The sequence below is a fragment of the Populus nigra genome, chromosome 3, assembly GCF_951802175.1.
Source record: "Populus nigra chromosome 3, ddPopNigr1.1, whole genome shotgun sequence".
Lineage (NCBI taxonomy): Eukaryota > Viridiplantae > Streptophyta > Magnoliopsida > Malpighiales > Salicaceae > Populus > Populus nigra.
The window spans coordinates 23,827,249-23,855,055 of record NC_084854.1 but is presented as its reverse complement, the minus strand read 5'-3'; the positions used below and the strand labels follow the sequence as shown (position 1 = coordinate 23,855,055).

At 34.0% G+C, this 27,807-nt stretch overlaps 3 protein-coding genes across 6 annotated transcripts; 1 reads left to right on the top strand and 2 right to left on the bottom strand.

Annotated features, from left to right (window-relative positions):
- Positions 1-495: 495 nt before the first annotated feature.
- LOC133688824 (glycerol-3-phosphate dehydrogenase [NAD(+)] GPDHC1, cytosolic) lies at positions 496-4,636 on the bottom strand. 2 transcript variants are annotated; one of them, XM_062108440.1, is made up of 6 exons: positions 4,388-4,636; positions 3,233-3,905; positions 2,588-2,809; positions 1,656-1,903; positions 1,223-1,362; positions 496-930 (listed from the first exon to the last, which is right to left on the bottom strand). In XM_062108440.1, exons 2-6 carry the CDS (start codon positions 3,867-3,869, stop codon positions 807-809), a joined length of 1,371 nt encoding a protein of 456 aa, XP_061964424.1. In that variant the 5' UTR covers positions 3,870-3,905; positions 4,388-4,636; the 3' UTR covers positions 496-806. The 2 variants fall into 2 exon arrangements, with proteins under 2 accessions (XP_061964424.1, XP_061964423.1); XM_062108439.1 differs by having other exon boundaries at positions 3,233-4,636.
- A 7,043-nt stretch (positions 4,637-11,679) lies between these two features.
- LOC133689193 (S-formylglutathione hydrolase) lies at positions 11,680-14,938 on the top strand. The gene is made up of 7 exons (XM_062108975.1): positions 11,680-11,951; positions 12,443-12,560; positions 13,188-13,235; positions 13,381-13,577; positions 13,736-13,834; positions 13,916-13,981; positions 14,514-14,938. Exons 1-7 carry the CDS (start codon positions 11,805-11,807, stop codon positions 14,691-14,693), a joined length of 855 nt encoding a protein of 284 aa, XP_061964959.1. The 5' UTR covers positions 11,680-11,804; the 3' UTR covers positions 14,694-14,938.
- Positions 14,939-15,498: 560 nt separating this feature from the next.
- On the bottom strand, positions 15,499-26,261 carry LOC133689192 (chromatin-remodeling ATPase INO80-like). 3 transcript variants are annotated; one of them, XM_062108973.1, is made up of 24 exons: positions 25,845-26,261; positions 25,734-25,763; positions 25,538-25,625; positions 24,937-25,315; positions 24,390-24,822; positions 24,067-24,267; positions 23,829-23,939; positions 22,729-23,162; positions 22,494-22,602; positions 22,338-22,418; positions 22,082-22,254; positions 21,345-21,470; positions 20,968-21,129; positions 20,832-20,889; positions 20,080-20,310; positions 19,790-19,936; positions 19,079-19,633; positions 18,723-18,980; positions 18,523-18,630; positions 17,773-17,867; positions 17,511-17,667; positions 17,083-17,280; positions 16,683-16,835; positions 15,499-16,147 (listed from the first exon to the last, which is right to left on the bottom strand). In XM_062108973.1, exons 4-24 carry the CDS (start codon positions 25,305-25,307, stop codon positions 15,881-15,883), a joined length of 4,428 nt encoding a protein of 1,475 aa, XP_061964957.1. In that variant the 5' UTR covers positions 25,308-25,315; positions 25,538-25,625; positions 25,734-25,763; positions 25,845-26,261; the 3' UTR covers positions 15,499-15,880. The 3 variants fall into 3 exon arrangements, with proteins under 3 accessions (XP_061964957.1, XP_061964956.1, XP_061964958.1); XM_062108972.1 differs by lacking the exon at positions 25,734-25,763; XM_062108974.1 differs by lacking the exons at positions 25,538-25,625; positions 25,734-25,763.
- Between the last annotated feature and the right edge of the window lie 1,546 nt (positions 26,262-27,807).

Genomic DNA, 27,807 nt, shown 5'->3' with positions numbered 1-27,807 from the left:
TAAAAAATATATTAATGTTGATGGTTTTTAATTTAAATATTGTATATTTAACTACCGCTATTACATCATGAAATGAATAATACTTAATATAAAATATTTTTTATTGTTCCATTAAACTATCTACAATTACATCACGTATGAAATACATCCGACAAGAACTACAATCTCATTGGTTTCGTAAGCGTGTAACAACATCAGGTAAAATATCATTAAGAATAAAATTGATCAAGCGATCTTCTTTTAATTTATGTAGTGTCATTCAATAATATGAAATACTAGTTTTTTGAATAAAACACAATTAAAAATAAATAATTTAATTTAATTTTTTTTATTTTACTAGGTCGGACCCGGTTCAATGTATTTTTAGCTTTGAACTGGACCCGGTCCAGCTCACATGAATAAATAATGGAGACACTCTCCACGCAGGAAAAAAAAAAGAAGCAAATAAAAATTATAAACTGAGGTTCGACCTCAGGTTTTTAAGTGGGATTCATGTAAAAAAATGTGGTTTGTATTAACCAAATACTTTAATTCAGTGTTTGCTTCTTGCCACTGCCGCAGTGACAAACGAGAATTAAATAAATAAGACTGTAAATAGCATTTTTACAGAATACATGATGTAAAAAAATAACATTAAGGCGATAATTGAAGGCTTTGAGCTTTCAGAATTATAAGACAATTTTGCAGAATACATGATAACACCAGCGTGTGTTTTACTCCAGAGTGTTCATAACTTCATACAACAATTGCTTTCATGTGTTTTATTGATTCCTTCATGATCACCTTTTTTGGCAACGCAAAGTAGCCTAAGGCTGGCCAAGAAGAGAAGGCCTGTAGAAAGCATGGCTTTGTGCAATCTCAATGCGTTCCCGGGGGTCGTTCAGTGTTTCGTCCCTCAGCGCTTGCAGAATAGCTTGTGATGATTGCTCCCTGAATATCCAAATATCAACCACAAGCGGGAGATTAAACTAAGAAGAAGAAGAAAAGATATTGTAGAAAACGGTTTTTATCGGCAAAACATGTAGCTCTGGTCTAGGAATGAGATTTTCTACGAACGTCCAGAATTCATGTAAAATAAATACAATGAGGAAGCAAGATTCAAGAGACTGCCAACCATGGCGTGAAACAAACAATCTCTGCAGGCCTTGTGAGCTGAAATTTTTTTAAAACCTGTCAAACTTGTTGTGTTCAATTATATAGTTGTGCTGCAGTATGAGATTACCTTATTATCAGTATTTTATACAACGTTTTTAAGATGGGACAGAGCTCAACGGGAGCAACAGGCTTCTTTTCATCAGGGTGTAACACGCTCAAGCTTGACTGACTCAGGAGTTCATAGAATGCTCCAACTGCTGAAACACCCTGCAATGAGAAAATCATTACAGACTTGGAATTGTTATACCCAGCTAGTTTGGGATTGAGGAAAAGAAAATCTCTCAAATCAAGCTAGGGATGTTATATTGGCGTCCCTTTACTAGCAAATCCATGGCATCAGTACAACAATCCTGAGCTAGCTCAGAAAAACCATCAAGTGCATAGATTTCGATTTTTAACCTAAGGTCACTCGTAGTTGTACATTTAACTGATAGAGCCACAGATAAAACCACCACTTCAAGTTATCTCTAAAGTTAAAGTTTCAAAATAAACATCAGTACCTGAATCATTCCTTTCCCACTGATGCTATCACCCATATCCCGGCTTATTTCCCCTTTGGCTAACATTTGTCCGTACCATGCATTACGACCCTTTAACAAGGTTACATATGTGTCCGCCAGCAAAGGCCCTGCAAGCTTCTCAGGTTCTTCCGCCAGTAGATGAGTAATGAATATCATCTCTGATGTACAATGTGCAAAGTAGACTGACTTGCTGGTAGCGCTTTCATTAGTAAGGGCTGCTACCATTCCTGAGAAAAATCAAATTGGAAAAGTGAGTTTGCAGATTCAAAGGAAAAATTAGATGTTATAAGCATATATCGTTCATTTTGCTTATTGTTTGTAATAATGTGCAGCTATACAGCATGGTGTTCTGCTTTATGCTCAACAACAATTCACAATGGCTGAATCAATACATCACTGTCATGTGGATTAAGACTTAAGCTCCCAGTTTCTGATAACCCAAATTTCAAAGAAGGAAATTATCAATAACTAGTGCCTTCAACAATGCCTTAAAGGCACATAAATACAATTAATGCCATTTCACAGAGCGCATCGTGCTTCTTATAGAGTTCTTTAAAGCTCTGTTTTACAGAATTATTTATGATTGCAAGCTACGCCTTAGTAATATCACACTTGATTCAGTGCATTCATCAATTATAGAATTTATTGGTAGAATTACAGAGTTATGCTGTGACATTAAGGAATGTCCCAAGCCATCTGTAAAAAGACAATAATTGCAATTACAATTACTTTAAAGAATAAATTACACAATCACGTCATTAATCATGTTTTCCTATCCTAGATAACTAGAAATAGTGACCAGGGAAGAACTAGTTAACGTCTGGGGTCTGGCCACGCATCTAAAAGAGATATTGGTTGCCTAGAAATGCTGTTCAAAAACAATTTTGAGCAAGAAGAAAGTGAAAACTCACCAGCTCCAATGGCATAGACATTCTTCAGGCCACCCATGACTTCATGAGTGACGAGGTCACTGTTGTCCCATACAATGAAATGGGGCTGCCTCAAAAACTTAGCAAGAGGCTTTCTCCACTTGTCAGCTCCACATATTCGAGCATTAGCATATTCCTTGTTGTATATTTCTGAAGCAATATTTGGTCCACCAAGATAAAGTATATTTTCCATTGGCACTCCAGCTGCCAAGCATCAACCACATAAAATGAGGGGAAAGGTTTTCTGAAGTGGAGAAAATATTGACGGACAAGGATGAGAATGCAGGGTGGACAGAAGAATACAGAAAATCACTCAAATCTCGTACTATGTGGACTTGAATTATAATCATTATCAAATGATAGAAGAGTTGTATATCATACAAATGGATGGGAGGGACACTTGCATTTGAATAGAGCTCGTGCTTAACAGCGAAAGCCAGGAGATGGCGATAGTTTGACAACAGCATTGTCATTGTTCGGTTGAGCATGAGTCGAATAGACACCAAAGAAACGTAGAAGAAATCTGGCCTTTTTCGTAATTATGAATAAGAAAGCAATTAAAATTTTGTGTTTAAGCATTCTGATCCTGTTGTGTGTGCTTGGGGAGTCAGATAAGAGAATGCTTACTCGCTCTGTTAATCATTTGCGTAGGTGTGATTATTCGAGGAACAGGTTTTAATGCAGCTTCTATACCCTTTGCCAAAGAGATGATGATAGGTGCTGTGATTCTCTCCTTCCAATATTGACTGATCTCTTCGAACACCTCACGTGTCTCCGTGGAAGGCAAGCCATTTACCACAATATCAGCATCCCAAACAGCCTCTTGCAAGTTAGTCACAACCTTCAAAGGACAAAGTGGTGTGTCAATCATGTTCAAGCAAAATCCATCTTTCAAAATCTCATCTGCAAAAAGAGTCCGGTCGCCAAGCCTGGCCTCAACGTACTTCAAATACGCACATCGCCAGATCAACCTCCTCAATACATCCTCCCTCGAATTGATCACTTCAAAGAGATGTTCTGCTGTGGCTCTATCAACAGCTCTTCCAGACCTTCTCCATATCCTGATTTGGACCTTCTCTCGAAATTGGCCATAACTATCCTGCAGCAAAGCTGCAAAAACACTTCCCCAAGCACCTGCCCCAACACCAACAATTCTCAATGGATCACCATCAGCCTTGCCGAGAAGGCTTCGAAGCTCATCAAGCTTCTCTTCTAGACCACATCCATTATTATGATGATTCACTGCCTTAATACTTCCAACCATCTTCTTCCCGTAACAACAAATCAACAAGATCAAACCCTGTCAAAAAAAGGTCTAATGGGTATCGATATTGCAATTTAATCAACTATACCAAATTCTAAAATCAACCCAACTTTGATCTTTATATGGACTTTGATCTTACAACTCCAAACTTGTCAAATCTTTCCTTGAAAAAACAAAATCCTAATTCCCAAGTTGCCACCTTGCCATGAAACAATGAAATCTTTATTGGTAGATCTTATCACCAAAACCAAAACTAATTCTCATCCCTCTACTAAGATTTTCAAACCAACCAATAATTCAACACGAAAGAACAAAACAAAAGAAGAGGTAAAAATACCTAAACCCCTCTCTATCTTCTTAATTAGCACATGACAAAATGACAAAAATCAAACACTATAGCTTTGTTTTGTCCGTCTGAGTTAGTTCATCCACCCAACTATAAACTTCAAAAAACCACTAAAAATAAAACAAAGAAGTAAAAAAAGCATGTTCGGTTCCTTTACGTCATCAAGACCCACCAAAATTCTGGTAGCAGAGAATTCAACTTGCGTTGCTTGGAGGGAAATGCATTAAGCATGGAAGATTGCAATGTGTGTGAAGCTTCGTATATAGTGAAGGGACATTAAAAGTGCATGGAAGGTGAGAAAGGGAGGCGAGAAACTGGTGAAAGCAGCTTTAGAATTTTTTTTCTTGGAGTGATTGAAAGAGAGGGAGGGAGGGAAGAAGACAAAGAGGCATTGATGGGTGCAGTTGAGTTTAATTGGCAATGGAGGCATTGCATTAAAGAGTTTTGATGCTGCCAGCTTCCCCAACGGCCATTAATACGGGATGACTTTCCCTTCCCGCTTGATTATTTTTAAGATAATTTTTGTGGATATAATTTGAATAAATAAATTTTAAAAAAATATGATTATCTATGATTAGTTGGATTTATATATTTGTTTGATAAAAATTATGGTTGAAATTTATGCGTAGCAAAAAAAAATATAAAAATTGTTTGGTACCAATTGTGTTTACAAGTGTGGTTGTGGTTGCGGTTGCTTTTCAATTTTTTTTATATTTGGAAATACCTTAAAATAATGTTTTTTATTTTTTTAAAATTATTTTTGATATTAGCACATTAAAATAATATGAAAATATCAAAAAAATATTAATTCAAAGTAACGAAAAAAATAAAATAAAATTCAATTTAAAAAAAAACGCTTTTGAAACGCAGAAACAAATAGGGTTTTAAGAATTTTTACGAAACTCAGTTAAAAAAACATGTAAAAACTGCTGCACAAAAACTGCATTTCAAACTCAATTTTTTAGTAGGTCCCACAACTTTTTTAATTTGTTATCAAACACCTTGCTGCGTTTGTTTCACCACAAACGCAAAAGCTAGTGGAAAACAAACGCAACTTTAATTATCAACCTGGTTAGGGATGCAGGTTGGGCAGGTCAATTTATGGATCTTCATGTTAATCCAGATTTATTTTAAAATGATGTTGTTTTAGTTTTTTTAAAATAACATTATTTTAATTTATTTTCATAGAATTCTTTTTATTTTGAAAAAAAAAATTAAAAGTAAATTCGTTTAAGTTAACTTAGGGTATGTTTGGGATGAAGATGTATGATTAAGTTTTTTTTTTTACAGTCCTTTTAAAGCACAAGCCACTTCTCACTAAAAAACTAAAAATACACTCTTTTTTGTTTTTTTATGGGTTCCATAAAAAAAAAAACTCTGAGATCATCCTGGTTTGGTCAGATCAATATCTATTTCGATTTAAAAAACCCCACCTAAGCTAGGTCAGGCTTGGATCCGCATTTTTTTAACCTCACAAGAGTAAGGGAGAAAACCACGAGAGACGATGAGCCCATTTGATATCGGGTATCAATTGTTTTTCAAAGTATTTTTTACTTAGAAATACATTGAAATAATATTTTTTTTATTTTTGACATCTACATATTAAAATAATATTAAAACAATATAAAAACACCTAAAAAATTGATTTGAATAAAAAAATTATTTTTTTACAAAAGCGTTTTCCAACTAGAAAAACAAATGGGGTCGATAAAAGAAACTTATATGAGACTTGTAATAATAATGGAGAACACCATGTTAAATGGATGGTACGTGGTAGTTTTAATAATAACTAGATAGATAGCTTACATTATACCGTGGGTCAGACTATTTTTTTTCTAAACACAAAAAAAAAAGACTCCATGTTAAAAGGGATTTAAAAAAAATCAGAAAATTTAGTCATTGAGTTGATCGGGTTTAATAACCTCAACTAATCTAATAATACTTAAAAAAGGGCAATGACAGTAAATAAATCGAATTAATAAAAAAATTGACATCTAAGATATAAAAAAAAGTGACAACAGAAAAGACTTTGGTCAACCTATTAAATTTGCGACTTGAGATGTGAGATCGGGGTAACTCCAGAGAAAGGAAAGTGAAAAAAATAATAAAGGTTAATTCGTAACTAACCAAATGTTGGAAAACAAAATTTTAAAAAATACCATAAAAAATGAAAGTCAACTAAAGCTAACATTCCAAACTTGCGACATCGTTAGGAGGCCGACACCACATTATAGAAGACAAACCTGAAAAAATCACAAAGCAAAATCTTCAATAAACTAAATGCTAAGGAATAAAACAAAAAATAATAATTAAAAACCACGATCAAAGGAATGAGGACTAAATTTTTTTTGTTAAATTTTTTCAAAACTCGTTGATTTTAATTTGCTAAATCTTTATATATATATATATATATATATATATATAATTTTGACATTGTTGCTGAATAAAAAATCAGTTGATCCGGGTAACCTTGGTTAACTTACTCGACATGTGACCCAAGAGTTGCTTGAAGTCAACTCCCGAGCTGGGTCTAAAAACCATAATTACAAGAATGAGGATCTAATTTCTTCGTTAAATTTTTTTTAATTTTTTTTAAAACTTGTCTTAAAACCCTTTGATTGTTTTTGTAAAATAAAAAAAAATAGTTGCCTGAATAACCCTGGCTAACCCACTCAACCTGTAACCCGAGACTTGCTCGAGGTCAACCATTGGGTCAAGTTTATAAACCATAATTAAAAAAACAAGGATGCAACTTCTTTGTAAAAAATTTTTAAAACCCGTTGAATATTTTTTTAGACCAAGTTGATCTGGGTAACCTTGACAAACTCACTCAATTTGTGACCCACGACTCGTCTAGAGTCATCCCTAGGTCGGGTTTAAAAATGAGGATTGAAAAAATAAGGATGAAAGTTGGCATTAAAATCAAATAAAATCAAACGATGAGGGATGAATCTGAAAAGAAAAATCCAATTAAGAAAATAATGAAACCAAAAGAAATTATAATGAAAAGAATGGGGACCGGATTAAAGAAAACAAAAATCAGATATGAAATTGAAAAGAAAATCAATTAGAAGAAGGGTGAAAAGCAAAATAAATATCAATTAAAAGAAAGATGAATAAATCTAACATAGAAATAAAATAAAATAAAATGATAAAGAATGAAATTAAAAAAAAATTATTAAAAGAAATTAAAGCAAATACATAAAAATAAAAACTATGAGGACCACAATTGAAATAATACAAAAGGTTAGGATATTTTTGAACTTTAGGTGGATGGAGGAGAGAGAAAAGAGGTGGAGAATAAGAAATCCAACCACCGTCTAACGACGACCCTTATGACAACATGTACCGATCAAGAAGAAGCGTTGCCCCGTGACGTTTCGCCTGAAATGGAAGTTGAGTATTTTTTGTTACCAATGCGAACAACCTCTACATGTTGGCGCGTTCTAATCATGTGCCACTAATTTTTTAATTTTTTTTATAAATACCAAAACACCCTTGACCCCACATGAAATTTACAAAAAAAAAATAGTCCAAAAGACATCAATACCCCTAAAGACAAAAACATTTGTTTTAAAACCGAAGGTTATTTTGGTAATCTCACTATGGTCAAGAAAAGGAAAAACCAAAAAAGCCTCTCCTCTAAAGGAAGCCGAAATTCTACTTCCAATGATATCTAGGACTTTACACCGCGCAATAAATAGAGTAAAAGGTATACATATTCCTCACCAATTCTACAAAACCAAATGTATCTAATGTAAAAGTCCAAAAATACCCCAAAAACAAGTTTTTGTGTTTCTCAATTTCATGGACAATTTGATAAAATCAACAGTGAATTATGAAAGAGACTACAATAAAACACTGAATTATGGATAGGTAGATGAATACATGGGAATTGCTAACATGTCCATCATTCAAGAGGTTAGCATTTTGTCTAGTTTTATTTAACATAAAATATCCTTTTTTATTTTTATAATAAGGATAAAACTAAGGGATAATCTTTTCATTTTACTAATATTTTTTTTATTTTTTAAAAATTATTTTTAAAATTAACGAATTAAAACAATCCAAAATATATATATAAAAAATTAATTTTTAATACCCGCTTTTCCAAACGCTCTCTGCTTATCCTTCAATCTGCCATTTTTAAGTTCTAACCATCTTGAAATAGCTTTTCTCCTTTTACGGAATCATAAATTACCAGTGTTCATGTAACTGATTCATGCATGAAAAAAAAGTTGAGTATTGGTATGTGGAAATCAACGAAAAAAAGAGACTATTTTTATAATGGTAAAAAGATCAAGAAGAAAAAGTTGTCGCTGTTTTTTTAATCTTTCTGCCATTAGTAAATAATAATAATTAAAAAAAAAATGTCTCGTTAGATGGACTGAACATCACTATTGCCACCTCCGAAAAATATATCTTGCATCAGTTCACAAATGTTATCCCTGCAATATTGAGTTCGAGGCCCACAAATGAGTTGAGATGTTCGGTAATATGGTAATATTTATTTTTAATGTGATATTTTTTTAATTTTTTAAAATTAATTTTTAATATCAATATATTAAAATAATATATATATTAAATTTTGGTCACCTTGTGTTTGGGCTTCACTCCCAAACAAAGGCTAAAATAAAATAACTCTTCGAGACTGTAAATACTTTTTTGAAGATGATACTTGTATATGTTTTATTAAACTCATCATGAGTTAATTGATAGATTACTAATATAAAATCTGATCTGAATTAGATTTAAAATTAAATTAAGTGGGAGTTGACTTGATCGATTGAATGAGTCAACTTGTAACTCGATTAAAACTTAATTTGAATTAAAAAAATAAAAACAATATTGTTTTAAATTTTTTTAAAAAAATCTTAAAGCTATGCAATTTTAAACTGATATTGGGTTAACCCATCTAAAAAAATCATGAAAAAACTTTACATGAAAAAGAAGCTCTCCACAAGCGGTGATTCTGGATTAGAACTAGGATATATGGATTTAATATGGGCTTAGTGTCTTGTTTTTTTTCTGAAAAAGTAATTTTTTTATAAAATGAGTGACTCTTTGGTACTTAAATATATATATATATATATATATATATATATAATATGTAAAAAAATTAAGAAAAAATATAGGTGTGAGAAAATGTTTTGTATGTAAAAATTATGACTTATTTAATTTATCTGATGATACATGACATTTACAAACGTTGATCACATCAACTCATCATAAAACGTTGATTGTTTCACGATAATTTATGGATTAAATTTAATAACTTCAATTTGTATATTTGGTTAAATGACGGGCTGCAATATTTATTTGTGTGTACGTATCTTAATTCCAATTTGATGAACATGAAATTACTGCTTTTATCTTGACAAGGCTCTCGGTTTTGTACGAGTGCCAAATTCAGTGAATGGCTATGTTTAGATCATTTGAAAGAAACAAGGATTAGAAACGAGGTCGTTTGATGACATAAGATTGTATTGGTTCTCTAGGGCAAGGAAAAGAACTTCTTCGGAGTACATATTACATAATTGATTTTTAAATGAATTATTTAAGGGTTTATATATATATAAGGTTTAATGTATAGTACGAGAAAATTAAGAAAATATATTTATTTTTAGAAAAAGAAAAATGATATGTGGCATGTTGTGTTTGCTAAACATATCATAATGCTATGAGGAGGTAATTAAAGCTGATAAGAGCAAAGAGAATAAGTTTGTCTTAGATAGTACATCTCCTATCACTCTGTTTTAAATTCATCAATATAATTTGAAAAATAATTTTAAATTTTAAATAAATACAATACAAAAACACATTTCAAATTCTAGTTAGAGTGATTGAAAAACATAAAATATAGTTCAAATTCATTATTTAATCCAATTGTCCCTTGAACACTTTTTTTCTCTTTTTCTACAAAAACATAGATGTTATTGGCAGTTTGCCACAATTTCTCATTTTTTTTTAAAAAAAAGAGGTACTTTCTCCTTGCAGATACATAGGAAAAATTTAATCACAAGCAATGGTTTTAAACCTGATTTGATGGCCGTTACGGGTTTTGATCGGGTTACTAAATTTTAACTAGGTTACTTAGATCAATCTTATTTTTTTTATAAATCAAAATGATGTTATTTTAGTAAAAAATAAAAAAATAATCAACTGGTTGCAACCGGGTTTTTGATCGGGTCTTGCCGGGTCAACCCACTGGGTCAGCTGAGTTTTTAACTGCCTTTATTTTTTCATAAACTCAATCTAGTTCTAGCCCTGAATCAGCCTGATTCCGGATCAACCCATCAAATCGGGCCAAATTTTAAAACTATGTTCACAAGATACAATGATGTCGTGGAAAAAACAAATTTAATCTTAGTGACTAATGAGTTTTGATAGTGTTTGATATAGTGATGGATGTTGTTTTTCAAAATATTTTTTATTTTAAATATTATATATTTTTATTTTTAAAAATTTATTTTTAATATAAAAAAAACTTATAAAAAATTATTTAAAATAAAATAAAAAATCATTTTTGTATAAAAACGTGGCTCAGCAGCGTTGCCGAAGGGGGTGGAACTTCTCGCAGGTTCGATTGACTGAAAAGATTTCAAGCCTGGGCCAGCCAACCGGCCCCATGACAGGTCCATAGATGTTGCAATATTAAATTGAAATATTTTTTTTTCTTGAAACTTGCATGTTTTTCTCCTTCTTTCTTATTATCAATTAAAAATTATATCAAAATATGATTTAAAACATTGATTTAAATCAAATTTAATATATAACCCACACACCTCTCAAATACATAAAACATATTGGTTATATAGATAGACCTAAAGAGTGCGGTAGAATGATTTTTCTTGCAATTATTTTAGACCTTAATCAAATTAAGTTAATATTTATGTCTTTAAAAATAAAAACAAGAACAAATTAATAAAAAATTCATTTTCCCCTACAAGTTTAGGTTTCAAGCTAGAATTTAATTAAAAATCAATTATTTTTTTCATTGAAAAGAAAAGTTTTAGGAAATTATCATTATAATATTTATAAAAAAAATCTTAGGAACTTACAAGAAAAAAATTGAGATTTAATAAATACGGGAAGGTTAACGTGGCTAAATAAATCCTCTAATTCTTCAAAAAAAAAAATACATCTGAGTTACTTTTATTTTTTTAATTTATATTAAATTTTTAATATATCTTTCTAACAAGATTTTGAAATTAAATCATCATATAATTAGTCCATTAATTTATAAAAAAATTCCATATATATGTCTTGTGAAAGCATTTCAAAAACAAAAAATAATCATGTTATTAATTCTCGTGATATGATATGAAAATCTTTCATTAATATATATATATATATATATATATATATATATATATATATATATATAAAACTTATTAGAGATATACAGTCAAATAGACAATTTAGATTGCGTATTTTAATTGTAAAAACTAAAAAATAAAACAAATCATCTTCTCCTTTCATCCACAAAATAAAACCCACTTGTAAAGGCTCACTCACTGAGCTTCTCCATTAAAAGGAAATATAGCACAAAAAGAGAGTGAGTGATTGCTTTTGTTGTTGGAGAAGAAATGGAAACAAAGCCAAGTGAGATCAGTAGCTCAAAGATGTTTGGTGGATACAACAAGAGATACAAGCATTTCAGCCCTACACTGGGTTGCTCCATGACTTTTTACATCTATTTCCCTCCATCCCCTTCCCCTTCCCACAAATTCCCAGTATGTCATCTTCCTTTCCTTTTTTTACTTATTTCAATACAGATCAGAACACCCATCTCCCATTTTTACTTGTTTTTCATTTTCAGTTATCATTTGCTAGGTTTTTTAACAGTCCAAGTTGTTTCTTTTGAATACGTTATATTCTTGTATATACCAAAGTTTCTTGTTTTTTGTGTGTATCCAACTGGGAGACTTGTTTTGTTGATTAATGATAATAAACCCTTTTATTATATTCCCAAAATCTTATCAAAGTAGTAAACTTTACTGAATCGGAACTTCCTTTGATATGTTTTTATCCAATTTCTGTGATTTTTGGATGAAAATGGACTAATTTTGGCACGTCATACTATTGTTGTTAGCTTCCAAATAATGAAGTGATCAACTTTGCGTATGAATGTGCGGTCTTTTGACGTTGGACTGATGGTTCTTGGTGAGTTGTAGTATTTATAGCAAGATCAAGGTCTAACTTATGTGCTTTCATTGTTGAATAGGTGCTGTATTGGCTCTCTGGTCTTACCTGCACCGATGAGAACTTTATAGCTAAATCAGGAGCTCAACGTGTTGCTTCGACAGAGGGCATTGTCCTGATTGCTCCTGATACATCTCCAAGTAAGGTCACAAACACCTTTGGAACTAATGTTTAGCATGGTTTTGTTATTGTATATGTTTTTTAAATAGTTATTGATGCATTAGTAATTCTTTTGTTGTTTTTTTTCCTGATTCTATGTAGAATTAATTTGGTTAGTGATTTTAAGGCTAGTGCAGACTCATTGGATGCTGTTTCAGTTCAGAACTCTTAAAATTCTGACTATCAAGCGTTTGAGAATGAGCTTCAGCATTTCATAGAATTTCATTCTGACATCAAAGGCTTTCTCACCATGTGTATTTGAGGATTTGTGTTGGCTCCACGCGTAAAAAAAAACTGAGTCGGGTTTTTTTTGGTATCAATCAGTGCTGCCCCAAATGTAGTTATCCTAATTCAATTCTTACTATAATTTAGATAATCATTCTGTGTCCAACAGAGAGGGGGGGGGGGGGTAGAGTGAAAATTGGTTGAGGAAAAACATATTTGGGGCATTGGGGGAGATCTTAATTGCTTTCATAAAAAAATTTGATGGGCATGGGAATGATGTAATTATTTTCCAGCAGTAATTAAGCTTTATGAGTAACTATGTCAGTAGTTATTTCCATGTCCAGAAACTGCTGACTAGTTAGTTGTTTCTTTGACTATTGCAGGAGGCCTGAATGTGGAAGGAGAGGCAGACAGCTGGGATTTTGGTGTAGGTATGCAGATTGGGCTTTCAAGTCTTCGCTAATTAAATATTTGTGGCATAATATAGCAAAACTAGAGTTTCTTCTCTAAAGTGCAAATTTGATTATGACCAGATGCCTCTAATTTCTTACTTAAGCTATTCTTTGTCTTCAATAGGTGCTGGATTCTATCTTAATGCTACTCAAGAGAAATGGAAGAACTGGCGGATGTATGACTATGTTGTCAAGGAACTGCCAAAACTTCTTAGTGAAAATTTTCCGCAGCTGGAGACATCAAAAGCATCTATATTTGGTCATTCGATGGGCGGCCATGGTGCTTTAACAATCTACCTGAAGAACCTTGACAAGTACAAGGTGGTTGGTCATAGTTACTCATTAAACATTTGAAGGTTTTTAGTTCCATAAGTTTTTATACGAGCAATATTGGAATTTTATCTGTGAAGGAGTAATTTACCTTTTGTTTACCATCCTTTTTATTTCTGATTCTTTTCTGTTCTGTTCTTGTTTTCCAGTCGGTATCTGCCTTCTCACCAGTTGCCAACCCAATTAATTGTCCATGGGGCCAGAAGGCTTTCACAAATTATCTTGGACCCAGTAAAGCTGATTGGGAGGTTAAAATTTCAAGTGATACATAGAAAATACATCTTTATTTGTAATGCATTGAATGTAATGAATGAAATTTAAAAATGCAGGAATATGATGCCACTTCTCTGGTGTCAAAGGTCCATGATGTATCTGCTACCATTTTAATTGATCAGGTAAAAGTTTGTCTGCTCATTCTGGTTTTTCTTTAGGGACCATGAATTGTTGTCTGGAAACCTGATCGAGGTTTAAATCTCATTTTGATAACAAATTAAGTGAAAAAAATTGATCAAAGTAACTTGGTACTTTATAGTGGTTTGTTGGCTGGGTGATCTAGTCATCACAGACAAAACTATTTCCGTTCTATCAAATTGAGCCGGGTAAGAATTAAGCTTTCACTTCAAAGATCCTGAGATATGGGATGCTTTGTGGATTGTGATGAATGAGTTGTTTCTTTAGCATTTAAAATGATGTTAGAATATCAACACCCTTGCATTATAGAAGTCAGGCTGAGATAAAATAAGCTGCTAACAAAAGTATCATATGAGGCACCATTCAATTCCCTTTTTGATCAGTACATGTTGGCAGGTAGGCATGATCCATCCGTGAAATGTGGACACTAAATGAATACACAATCTGTAAATTTCCACACTGCTTGATTTAGGCTTGTGTGTTGTCCTCTTACACTGTTCCGCTTTGTCTGTGCAGGGAGATGAGGATAAATTCTTGCATGATCAGCTGCTGCCAAACAAGTTTGAAGAGGCATGCAGGAGTGCAAGTGTTTCAGTTCTGATGCGATTGCAACCTGGTTATGATCACTCCTACTTTTTCATTGCCACTTTCATCGATGACCACATTCACCACCATGCTCATGCTCTTAAACTTTAAGTCTGCAGTAATCCATACATAATGTGGTAACTGTGTCGTGATGGTGATCTGGAGTAACTTTTGTACTTCCTCTTCCCGTCCCCAGCGGCACCCTCCAAAGAAAGACGCTGGCATTTTATGAACTGTATGCTTTCCCTCATTTTATGAACTGTATGCTTTCCCTCTGTTCCCTTGTCGACTCAGTATATTATGCTCTTGTAACTTTGTGGTTGTTGATCTTAAATAAATGGGATAATTACAAATCAGCTCCCAACCTATGATGAGTTTTCACAAGGTAGTCCCCAACGTATGGATTTTTGCTAGAACAATCTCAACCTATTATGGTTTTAACATGATGGTCGCCACTGGAGAGCTTTTTTTTTTTGGTCGTTGTGAATGGAGCTTGCCAACATCAACGTTAAATGTCAGGTGACTAGCATGTTCAAAGAGTTAAAAAAAAAATAATCTTATCTTTTAAGAAGAATTTTAAATAGAAGAAAGAAAACCCAGTTTGCTTCGATGACAGAAATCCTTATTCCCCTTCGTTCACCACTACTCTGCCGCCTCTTCTCAACTCACCAGGTTGTTTGTTCTCAACACCAGGTTGATAGGATAGGATAGATTTCGTAAAGTGAAAGGAATGAATACCAGAAAGAAGGTTGACTATCACTGTAGTTGTTTGGTTAACAAAGAAGAAAAAGGATGATAAAATAAATAAATCTAGACTTTTGAATTCGTTTTACCACAACCATCAGCAAAATGGTTTGCAAGCTGCCATGCCATTCACGATTCTTGAAGGATGACGGGGGCGACAGAGAGCATTACAGAGCTGTAAAAAAGATTGCCCATTAAAAAATTTCTTTAAGTCTAGTTCCTCGACCCACAACATTTTATGGTCGTGGGCAAATAGGTTTACAAGACCTGGAATATATACTACTACACAAGGAACAAAGAGCAAACCCGCCTATACAGACTCAGATCCGTAGTAATAATTAGTTGACCTAGAACTCAAATCCAAAAAATTGTATATACATACTACGATGTTGCTGGGTTTGGTTCTTCTCAACGCTGCTCCAGTTTCTTCTATAGCCCTGGCCGCAATAGGTGGAAATCAAGGTGCCTCCTCTGAGATGAGCCTGGCAACCCAAGCGTTGAACAAAGTCCTGCAGCCACATCAATGGATTCAACCTTCTTACTGCATATTATAATCATGGGTTTGAGTATGTAGAAGGAAGATTATTTGCATGTGGATATTGCATCTGCGATGAATCAACTTGGAGTGTGGCAGTAAATGCTGGTTCGAGTTTCTCATTTACACTCTTCTTTGGCCTCTTCAACCTCTTGGGTCGCTGTGACTGTGGCTCATCATTTAGAAAAGGATCGTCCAATTCATAGTCCATTGATGTAGAATTCAGTTCATTCTTCTGTGAATTCCTAGGCTTTGGTGTAGTCTGCTTGTCAGAAGCAGCTTTCCTCTGCACAAGATATGTGCTTGTCAGTAAAAACATAAAGCAATGGACATGGAGAACGTTGCATATAAGCAGCTGTTAACTGAAAGCAGGGATATCCTTCGGTACCTCAGCTCAATATCAGATAATAATTGATCTGTAACTTTTGACTATAGGCCATGTATTTACTCCAGAATCAAAAGGAGAGAGGCAGTACCAGGCTACCAGATCAAGACAGAATATAAAAAACAAAATGCAAGCCATAGCGAGTACAGCTCACCTTTATGGTCGAGGTAACAAAATATATAGGGTAGAGTTTACCTTTGATATCTCAAGGCTCTCGTATGCACTCACCTAAATCTTTCACAAATAACTCAGGGTAATTCCTTTTCACCTTTTTTTTTTCCGTTGACATTTATTCAGAAGAGGAGGTGGGGGGTTCTTAATGCTACTTAATACCATATCTTGACAAAGTGGACAAAGTGAGGCGGCCTTTTCAAATGTAAAGGTAGAAAAGAAATTAAGGGATTGAATCATAAAATCTACTTAGAAATCATAATACCTTTTTGTTATTGGATTTCAATTTCTCTGTGTCCTCAGATGGTTCATTTCCAGTACCCTGAGTGACAGTTTCAGTCAAATCTTCGAAAGTTGCATCACCTTCTGCATCTACCCGTATGGCCTTTGTTGGTTTTTTCTTTTGTCTATCCTTGGCCTGAAAACAGCAAATTGATAAAAAGGTGATCACATATTCTATAAGCAACTTAAATTTAAGGCTACTTCTATCGCTCATTCCTTGCTTTCTAGCTCCTAATTTTACTTTTCCTTTTCTAGTGAATATTCTAAAGGCCAGTTTTACAAGGAGGGAAAGGGCAAAAACTCCTATACCAAGAGAAAATTATCAGCAATTTAACTGAGTTCTTGAAAAGAAAATTACAACCAATACCACATATAAACCTCACCTGCAGTGGTATTTCTCTCAACTTCTGCTCCAACTGGGCATCATCCAGAAGCAAGGACACCACATCCTCAGGAGCCAAGAGATCATCCTGAACATGACCACCTGTCATAACAAGCTGTTGCACAGTATGTTTCTGGCTTGCTCTTTGCAAAATCTTTTCCTCAACCGTCTCTTTACAAATGAGCCGGTAGACAGTAACCTACACCATGAAAGAGTACTTAAGTGTTATTCAGAACTCAAATAAAACTAAGCTGAGAATTCTATGTATAGTCAGAACTAGAAAAACCATTTTGTGTGTGCAAGCTCAAAAACTCATTTGAATAGAGGATCACTGTCTGAACAAGGAAGACAATCTCAAAGGAAATGCATGAAAAGTTTATGGTTATGCCATAAGTGAAAAACAGATAGAACAATCTGGAGAGAACTAACATCCTTTGTCTGGCCCAGCCGATGTGCTCTATCCATTGCCTGTAAATCTAGTGTAGGATTCCAATCACTTTCATAAAAAATAACAGTATCGGCAGCTGTCAAATTGATACCAAGCCCACCAGCTCTGGTACTCAGCAAGAATACAAAAATATCATTCCTGCAATCCCAGGAGGTAAAAAAGTTAACTCACTTTCAAAAATGAGAAATTGACAAGAAAGGGGTGCTCTTCAAAACAAAATCACACAGCAAAGAAAATAACAACCTAAGCTGGAAGTCTCTGACCATATCCCGACGATCCATGATGGTGGAGGACCCATCAAGTCTAAGATATCTATATTTCCTATAATTCATGTAGTCCTGCAATTGTACACAAGTTAGCACCAAAACAAATTTCCTAAAAAAATGGCAAAGAAGAAAAGTCAACTAATTGACCTAATCATAATGGAAATTGTAGCTCAAGCACAAATTGTCATTTGAAAGCAAAATGCAGATAAGATGGACATAAAGGATAAGAGAAATTCAAATATATATTAGTGACACTAAGAGGCTATTTCTAAACATAGAAAATCCAAATCAATACTGAAGTCATTATTCATGGTGACAGTCACCACAAACCATTTTATGAAATAAACAGATCATGTAATGTGGAGTCTTGCCATTGAATATTCAAGAGCAAGTTCCAACTGGCATTTGCTTTTCTTGAAAAAGAAGACTATTGTAGCCCGTACTGATGTTGGATTACAGCAACAAATGCCAGCCAATTATTATGCACAAAGCTAATCAAATGTATAGCCAATTTGGCTGAACTAATACGGCTGTACATCAAGTCATAAAAACAAAGAAAGAATAAGCCTCGACTAATTTACAAAATAAATCAATTCAACTATGCCTTAATCCCAAAATAATGTTGTTTCACCATGAGCATATTTTCTACAAGATCCTCAGAAACAACTTCTCGTCTCCTTAGTACCCTTGTAACGACTATAGTGAATAACTGGAAAACTAAATGTACCTCAAGAATATTTAGCATTTTCGTCATTTGTGCAAACAATAGAACCCGGTGGTTTTCAGCTCGCAATCGTTTTAGTAAAATATCAAGTGTTTGAAGCTTTCCAGAATCCTATATAAAAAACAAATACAATCCAAATATAAGCATTACAAAATACAATTTTGAGTTGATTAAAAGGACATGAGAATCAGAGAGGTTTGCACCGTAAGAAGCTTTGCAGGGTCAAAGCTTTGCATGGGGGGGCAAGAACCGAAAATCTTGTATGTCAACTGAAGAGCAGGTTGTGAAACAGGTAGTTCAGATTCAATCTCCTGAACTAAAGGATGAGGACCCTCTGGCTTTCTGGGTCCATTAAATTCAGATGTGCGTGCAAACCCAATTAACAACCTCTTGACCCTGGGTTGGTGCAATTCTTCCATCATTTGGTAGGCAAAGTTTCTGTCTGAGCATTGGCCATCAATCTATGTAGGTGAGAAAACGTTAGTATATTAATAAAATGTTCAAAGGTTAACAATTCTTTAATGATTAAAAAATAGACAATCTGAGAATCCAAATATACCGGTGGAGCTCGAGTCCGTGGGATGGACGTGTAAGTTGAGTGAAGGAGCTTAATGCTGGACAGAAGCCTGTCCTGATGAGAGTTAACTAGAGCCTTAAACGGATTATCAGCAAGGCCTGTTGCAATTTTCCTTTTTAGGATATCTGTCTCAGATCTTGATGGCATCAATAACATTCGTGTGACAGCTTGTACTTTACATTTCTCAAGGTGATTGCCATTGTCATCTTCCATGTCTTCCATGAGCAAGTCTATGGTTCCATCCAAAAATTGTTGGCCCTGTCTCATAATAGAAAACAACAGCCTCTCCATAAATGAACTAGTTGCCAGAAATGCAACCTCTGCTGGGGACAAATCCATCAAATGGGTAAAACCAAATGTCCCACTCTTAAGCAATCTATCTGAGATATTGTCCTGTGCATATACAGACCGATACACATTTTCAGGAGAGAATATGTTAAAGTGCTTTTGAAATGACTCTCTGCCAACACCACGTCCAATCGCTGAGCAAAGAACCTCGGAACTTTGGACAATCTCATTGTGGACTACTTTTGGCACCTGGGTGGGAAAAGTGTTGTAGTGTCAAAAAATATCATGGCTACTGCTTTGAAAGGAAACTACAGTTGTAACCATGGAGACTTTACTCTTCTAGTTTTGAGTTTGTCAAAATATAACAATTTTTTTTCTAATCACAGACAACAACTCAAGAAGTACCTTGTATGTGATAGGATTTCGACCTCCTGAATAATGTATGTCCTCCAACTCCCCAAAAGGAGGGGGAAGAAAAGAATTGGGAATCTCTCCAAAATAGAAATATGTGCTTCCCTCATTCCTTTCAAACAATTCTGGATGGTTGCAAACCTACCTCAAGAAAATAAAACATTCAGTTTTTTTGTAAATAGACAATAAAATAGCATATTATTCAAAGGTTTGCACAACATAATTACATAATAAAAACATTATGGAGTGGAATGTAAGAAACCCCCAGCAAAATAATAGGCTACCTTTCTCAGCTGAATGACTATGTTCATTAGATTCATAATTTTCTTCTCATTGAAATGTCCACGGTTGCCATCAAACAACTCAGCAAGAGATATCTTGTTCTTAATAGCTTGATAGAAAGCTTGTTGTCGAGAGCTCAACTTGCAGTGCACCATAACTTCTGTTTTCCTTGTTAACTCGGAAATCACGTCTTTCTTCACTCGACGCAGCATAAAAGGCTTAAGAATTGCATGCTGTCAAAGGTAAAGACCAAGACACAAGTCGGATACCATAGGGGGAAGAAAACAGCAGTGCGAGTTTAGAAAAGGGTAAGAGAAACTACATATCATAAACTGATTAGGAAAAATCTTTTTGACTAAAAAAAGTCCACCACCTTGCATTCAATTAACACAGAGAATTGCTCTAACCAGCACGCATAAAAAGTTACGAGGTTACATGTGGTACTGTCTGAATTCCAAGAAAACACGGGAACACATAAAAACCAAGCAACATCAGAGAATCGAAATTACTTGTGCCTCTAAAACATCAAGAGCCTCGCATAAGCCCCGCACTATCTTAACAAAAATTTGAAGGATCCATGAGGCAATTCATTGTTTTAGAACAGTTCGATGTTTAGGTTTCATTTTTTGCATGATCCCTTAGTATTCTGCATCAGATTCTAATGCTACAGAATTGTGCAGGATGCACATCTAACAAACAATTTATTATTCATGCTGGCAATGGAAACCTACGAAAAGCAATAAAGCATACTCACCAATCTGTTTAGCTGGTGTTCATTTAATGTACCCCCATGTTCTGCATGGTTCTCAATTCTGAAAACAAAATAAAAGTTAAATTTTAGGTCTAGTATGCTCCAAAAGCAAGCATGCACTTTAGCAAAAGAAACGTACCCTTTAGAAAACCACTCATTGAACTGTTCATGGCTGTCAAACAATGTCGGCATGATGAAATGCAGAAGGGCCCACAATTCTGCCATGTTATTCTGAATCGGTGTACCAGTCAGCAGCAAGCGATTACGACAATTAAAACTGAGCAATGTCTTCCATCTTATGCTGTCAAAAGTATCCAGTCATCAGATGAGAGTAAAAGCATAGTATGATTTCTTCTCTCTTTTTTGTATGCTTTGGAAAGACAGGGAAGAACAAATGACATTAAGAACAGTTCAAATGAGAGCAAAAGTTAAACTCATTTAAACATGGCGCTGCTCTTGAAACGATGATTAATGAGGAAAATCTAGTAAGCAAAATCTGGTTATAGAGTTAAGAACCTGTTAGCACTTTTAATAGCCTGGGCTTCATCTAATACCATGTATTGCCATTTCACACGCCGAAAATACTTCTCATCAGACACTAGCAATTGATAGCTGGTAATGAGAATGTGAAAACCAGCATCCCTGGCAAGAAAGAAAATGATTGATTATTAACATCAGAATAAAGCATGGCAAATGCTTAATTTAGTGACATGAGAAATAGAAGCAAAAATTCTTTGAATGAAAGCATCTTAAGAGCTGGCTTAAGACACAAAATGAGAGTAAACTACAAAAACCACCAAAGGCTTAGTTTGTAGGAAACAAGTTTATAACCCAAAACTCTAAAGCATCCAAGGTGCTTGCAGAGGCAATTATAATACGCATATTGATTTTCTCTTTCATTTGCTTATGGCATCATATATCTAAAGTGAAGTTGAATTTCCAATGGCTTTAACCTATCAAAAATAATGCAGAGAGTAGAATGTTAGTTTGATTTCAGAAATCAGAGCCTGTAACCTCATAAAACTCCTAGTCATGTCTGAACAAACAAAACCCTAAGAGTTCCTAAAAATCAAATGAAAAAAAATCCAAAGAGGAAAATTATGATGTGGTCCTCACTAGCACCTGTTTTATCTTGATACACGCTGACCATATCTAATTATGTGATCAGCCCAGTGAGTGTCAAATCCTCTCCATTGAACTACCCATTATTTTGTCTTCAAGAAATCAATGGATGGCCATTACAAGAAAATTACCTTCGGTAAAGGCGCTTTGGATTAATGTTTTTCCTAAGTACCATCCGCTCTTGAAGCCCACCCCAATATGGAAGGGTTTTCAAGTCAGGGCAGAAGCGACTGATTTCATCAGCCCAGTTATTCAAGACAGAAGCTGGAGCAACAATCAGAAAAGGACCCCAAATATTTTTTTCCTGGGTGCAGCAATTAAGTTAGTGTAAGGCTATTAAAAAAAACATACTGAAATGTTTTAATGTACCACAACTAGAATAATCACCTCAGCTAAATGAGCCAAGAATGCCATGGCTTGAATAGTCTTTCCAAGGCCCATCTCATCAGCAAGTATACCATTTAAACCCTGAGACAACATGAATTACTATGAGATGATTTCAATGGAAAATTTTATCTAGTACCGATGTTGAGTTTACCTTACCTGCTCATAACAATTAACCAGCCACTGAAGACCCTTCAACTGATATTCTTTGAGGCTACCTCTAAACAACTCCGGTGCCTGAACTGTTGATGTAACAGGCATGGTGGAGCTGCAAGTATTGGTAATAATAAGCTCATTAAAGTGATGCAGAAATTCAAAAGGAAAACATGATAAACCAAAAAAAAATTCACAACTAATACTATTAAGAAAGGGGGCACATTTAAAAAACATTTACGGTGTCTGCAAATCAATGTTGCTAGATCCTGCAACTGAGGCATCATTTATAGGTCCCTCAATATCAGCAGCTTCACGCAGCTTTGAACACTCAATATCAAAAGCACTTGTTAACAATTTCTGCTTCGAGACTGCATCTTGAGCAGCTTTGAGAGCCTCTTTTCTCAATTCAGCGTCCTCGGGATCTTCTTCCTGATCATCAGGCCCTGCTTCAGCAGTGCTCAAATCCATTCCTTGATCATCTGTCATTTCATCTCCAATTGGCAAAGCTTCTGAGGGCTGTGAACTTGGTTTGTTTGACATGAAATGACTGTAGAGTTCTGTTTGTTGTATGAGAAAATTGAGCCTTTGCTGCTGTCTTTTTGCTTCCCGGAGCTCTTGTTCACGCTTCAAAGCTTCTGCTGCTTCTCTTTCCTCCTTTTTCCTCACCTCTGCCTACAAGGGAAGGCATTTGAACGTTGCAAACAATTAGAGAAGGATTTAGTAAATAACCAAAGAAAAAGGCAAGGATGACTTTTTATAAAACAGTTTTTCAGTTGTTAACTTAGAAGTTTACATCGCAGACAAATATTAATCACTTGGATTAGAAACAGATGTCAGTAAACTGCATCCCACTAGGGCTCCCAATAGATGAAAAAATATCCACCAGATTAGTAACCAGGTTGTTTATTCACTTTCCATAGGACCACATCTCTAATGATAAGAGGATTTAAGCTAAAAAAGTCCATCATGCAGATAAGTAAAATGGACTCCTAGCAGGTTAAATTTGGAACAGTCTTGCTGTTAAACAATGTCACATGATGCAACCGCTTACAAGATCAGAATCTACAGCCGTACTGGCAAGGTTGAGACATTTACTATTATACCAATCAATGATCCCTAGATAACAAGAGTGTGTTTCAGCACACATTTAAACACTCCACAAACAGAGTAACAGAAGCCACGGGGAAGAGATAAAAGAGTTTCCACATGCGAATGTACTCCTATACTGTGTCCTATTCAGAACTCTTAATTGCAACACAGCACTTACCTAGAAGATGACAGTGTCCATTATATTGAAATGAAAACAGAGCAAAAGTTCAGCAAGGAAACAGAAAGTACCATCTCCTTATCCACTCGCTTCCAAAACAGCAGCATATCTCTAGCTAACTTCCTAGTGCGAATCGCAGCACCCTTCATTATTTTGAGTGATCTACTGACCTTCATTTTGACCTGAAACATAAAAGGAATTGTTACTAAAACATACAAGCCTAGTACTACAAAGCTGAAATAAAGAGATCATCCATAGATACAAAAAAATGCAAGGAAAAACTGCATAAGCCATATGACATGTACGTGCCTCTCTTTGACAATTTTCTGAGAACCTCTTGGCATCAATTAGTTGCTTTCGATGCAACGTAGTGAAAATCCTATGGTGCTTAGGTATGTCTCTTCTGACAATGTTTACCCAAACCTTGCCAATCTTCTCCATTTCCTCCCTCTCAATGATGGAAGGGTCTTTAATTATCTTTGGCTTCTTAGGTAGACCCCGCTCAATGATCTGCATCTCAGGAAAATAGAAGATAATAATAATAAAAAAAAAAGGTTCATCAATAACTCTGAATTGTAACAAAAAAAAAAATCCTTCCCATAGCCTAATCATAGTTCAAAGGAAGGACAAACCTCATATGTGTCTCCTTTCTCCAAAACCTTAACATAGTAAACCTGCATTACACCACCCTCTGACAAAATAGAGCGTCTTATATTTCCAGCTGCTCCTTCTGGGATTGTGGAATTCAATGCCTCTTCAGATATCTTGAGACTGAATTTCTCAGCTGAGCTAGAAGCTGTCAATGCCTTCAATCTTGCCTGAAGTGATTCGTATTGTGATTGGGGCTCTCCCATCCCTGCTTGGCTTCTAGGCCCAAACCTTTTATCATTGGCTATCATTGCTGCCAAGGAACCCAAATCTAAGGTGCCCTTCAAGTAAAATTCCTCCACCCGCATATCTGAGAAGCTTGGCAAGTTTAATGATGCTGCAAGCTTATCATAAGAGGGGGGTATCCTATAAGTGACACCATCCCCAATATCCAAATAAGGAGGTTCATAGTATATTCTGCAAAACATTTGGAAAAAAAAATGACCTTCAGAGCAATCAAAAAATGAAAACAATAATCATGCAAAAATTCAAAAATTCATCCATTCCAATGCTCATAATGCTAGAACATACTTGGGTGTAAACTCCGGTTCATGGTAGTCTCTGCGTTTTGATGGAGTAATGTCATTGGCCCATTCAGACGTGGTTTCCATGTCATGTAACCCTCCTCGCTGCTCACTCCCGAGCTTCCTAGTTTTTGAACCACCCAAACTACTCTTTGGAATGGGAATCCCCATACGGGGAGGAGGAGGAGCAGGACTTGGCAAGGGATCCTTATACCTCCTTTTGTACTTCTGAATATGTTCTCCCAGCATTGAGCGATACTTATCCTCTGTAATGCGTGCCCTGAAATGTCTATCTTCCTCCTCTCCCTCGCTGTTGTTATACCGCCTCTTTCTCTTCACCGAATTCAATTCCCTCTCTGATAGATTCCTATTCGCCATTGCTCCACCTATACGTAGCCAACCACATTGCACAAACACATAAATACACTTCTCTCCAGCTCAATTCACCTCCGACAATCAAGTTTTCACGAACAATAGACTCATACAGACAAAGAGAGTATAAAAATCAACAGTTATAGAGCATACAAAAAAGCATAAAATCCAACTGGGTCCTTGTAATTCCAATCGAAATAGAAAATAAATCATTCAAAACAACAAAATTAAGTTACCTTGGCTACCTCTGCTCTCATCCTGACTACTACTCCCATAATAATCAAATTCATCATCAGGTTGTGGAACTCTGAAGTTCACCAAAGACTAAAAACAAAAGGAAAAAAGAAAAAGAAAACCCAAAAAATCATAAACCCATTAAGCAAAAACAAATCAAAACACACAAATTCAGCAAATTCAATAAACCCATCTCACCGAATCCCAAAATTAACAAATTAATCCAATCTGAAAAAACCAAAAAGGGTGGGTAATTCAAAAAACTAAAAAGAACCCGATTGAGAAAACCAAAATCCCATGTGAACAAACCTCAAGATTGAATAAATTGGAGTAAGAAAGCGAGTCCTTGGCTTGTCTCCTGTTTTCCATGAAAGCTTAGGCTTTTGAAGAACATAAGACAGACTTTTGTTCTCTCCTTTTCTTTTGTAGAGAGAGAGAAAAAATAAAATATGAAACCCTAATAGGAATTGTGTTATTATGAGAGAGAAGAAGAAGAAGCGAGGAGAGAAGAAAGGTTAAGGGGGTGCGGAGGATAGTGAGAGAACGAGAAGGACCGTAGGTGACACAGACGGTGTAGGAAGCATCGCTAAGTGCTAACGTGCGCCGTGTGGGTGCCATTTTGTTAACGTTTTTCTTTTTATGATTTTTTTTTTTCCTTTAATTTTAATTTTCTTTAGGCCTTCAAAGTTGAAGGAGATTGAAGAGATTTCATTCTCTCCAAACAGAAGGGAGAGGGAGACAGTGAGAAGTTGTGATTTGGTACAGTTGACGGTAGATTAGAGGGATCGTTTCTTGTACTGACTTACACGTGGCAACCACTGCCTACGCAGGAATTTCAAAGCTTAAAGGTTAAAAACAGTAATATTTTATAAAAAATTAAGTAAGAAAAAAAATATTTCTCTATCTTAAAATTTTAATTTGGATGTATTTTATATTTTTTTATTTATAATTATTCCAATATTTTTTAAATAAAGAAATAAATAAAAGCATGAACAATACAATTTTTATTTTGAATATAAATTTTTTTAGTGAAATTATTTTTTTATTTATTTAGTATACTGAATTTAACTTTTATTATAAATCTAATGTAAATATTTTTATTTAATGATGTATTTTTTATTATAATATTTAATAGAGTAAAATAAAATTCATGGATATAAGATACTATTTTAAATTATGATTTTTGATAATTTAAAAAATATATATTTATGGTCTTGATTTATTTCTAGTATTTTCAATAAATAAAAAATTATTCTTCATTCCCAACAAATTAACATATTTCTTTTAATTTTTTATTGAAAAAAATAAAAAAAAAATAGTTTTATTTGGTAAACATATTTTAAATGTCCGAATTTTTTTTATACACACATATAAATATCTAAAAATTTTCTCCAATGATTGCAAAAAAGAACGAACATCATGAAAACTTGTGAGCCATATACTACCAATCGCCTACTGGAATGATACTTCGATATTTGTAAAAAAATAAAATAAATATTTAAGAACTATCACACCACCAACTATGCATGTTTTTTAAAAATTATTTTTAATAAAAATATATTAAAATAATATTTTTATATCTATATATAAAAATTAAAAGAAAATATTAATTTCATATTTTTTCAAATAAAAAATAATTTTAAAACACTTTTAAAAAATAATTGAAATTAAAAAACAAACATACTCTCAAAGAATCTATTTAACAATTCATGATAGTAATATTTATATTATGTAGTGAATAATATTTGTATTTTTCAGACGACATTACATCTTTTGAGTCGTGATGGAAAAGTAGTATCAACAGCTAATATAATTATAAGATATTACTTAAGTTACAAAGAAATAGGATAAATTATTATGATATAATAAATAAAAATATTTAATAGTTTGCAACTTAAGCCAGTAGAATTACAATACCCTCATATGTTGAGTCTTTTTGAAAATATTCTTGCGGTTATGTTTTAAAGTTTTTTTATTTAGAAATGTATTAAAATAATATTTTTTTAATTTTTAAACAATATTTTTAATATCACCGTATCAAAATAATCTAAAAACACTAAAAAAATATTAATTTAAAGTAAATTAAAAAATTCAATTTTTCTATAAAATATTTTTAAAATATAAAAACAAACAAGATCTATTAATTATTGATTTTAATGTGATGTAATTTCCAAAAAATAAAATAAAAAAAATACCTTAACAGCCACCATGCTATCATACACAGATACTAAAATGATACTTGAAAGCTCCCAATCCCTCTATACTATACTAA

What these genes read in the sequence shown, in the direction of transcription:
- LOC133688824 (XM_062108439.1), bottom strand. Translation starts at nt 3,869, where the DNA reads ATGGTTGGAAGTATTAAGGCAGTGAATCATCATAATAATGGATGTGGT. An exon ending in GCAAATGATTAACAGAGCGA is followed by an intron (nt 2,810 to 3,232) that starts GTAAGCATTCTC and finishes GATGCTTGGCAG; the next exon opens with CTGGAGTGCCAATGGAAAAT. An exon ending in GTGGGAAAGGAATGATTCAG is followed by an intron (nt 1,363 to 1,655) that starts GTACTGATGTTT and finishes TTCTCATTGCAG; the next exon opens with GGTGTTTCAGCAGTTGGAGC.
- LOC133689193 (XM_062108975.1), top strand. Translation starts at nt 11,805, where the DNA reads ATGGAAACAAAGCCAAGTGAGATCAGTAGCTCAAAGATGTTTGGTGGA. An exon ending in AGAACCTTGACAAGTACAAG is followed by an intron (nt 13,578 to 13,735) that starts GTGGTTGGTCAT and finishes CTTGTTTTCCAG; the next exon opens with TCGGTATCTGCCTTCTCACC. An exon ending in CCAGTAAAGCTGATTGGGAG is followed by an intron (nt 13,835 to 13,915) that starts GTTAAAATTTCA and finishes TTAAAAATGCAG; the next exon opens with GAATATGATGCCACTTCTCT.
- LOC133689192 (XM_062108972.1), bottom strand. Translation starts at nt 25,904, where the DNA reads ATGGAAAACAGGAGACAAGCCAAGGACTCGCTTTCTTACTCCAATTTA. An exon ending in TCTTGGCTCATTTAGCTGAG is followed by an intron (nt 22,255 to 22,337) that starts GTGATTATTCTA and finishes TGCTGCACCCAG; the next exon opens with GAAAAAAATATTTGGGGTCC. An exon ending in GTCAGAGACTTCCAGCTTAG is followed by an intron (nt 17,668 to 17,772) that starts GTTGTTATTTTC and finishes CTGGGATTGCAG; the next exon opens with GAATGATATTTTTGTATTCT.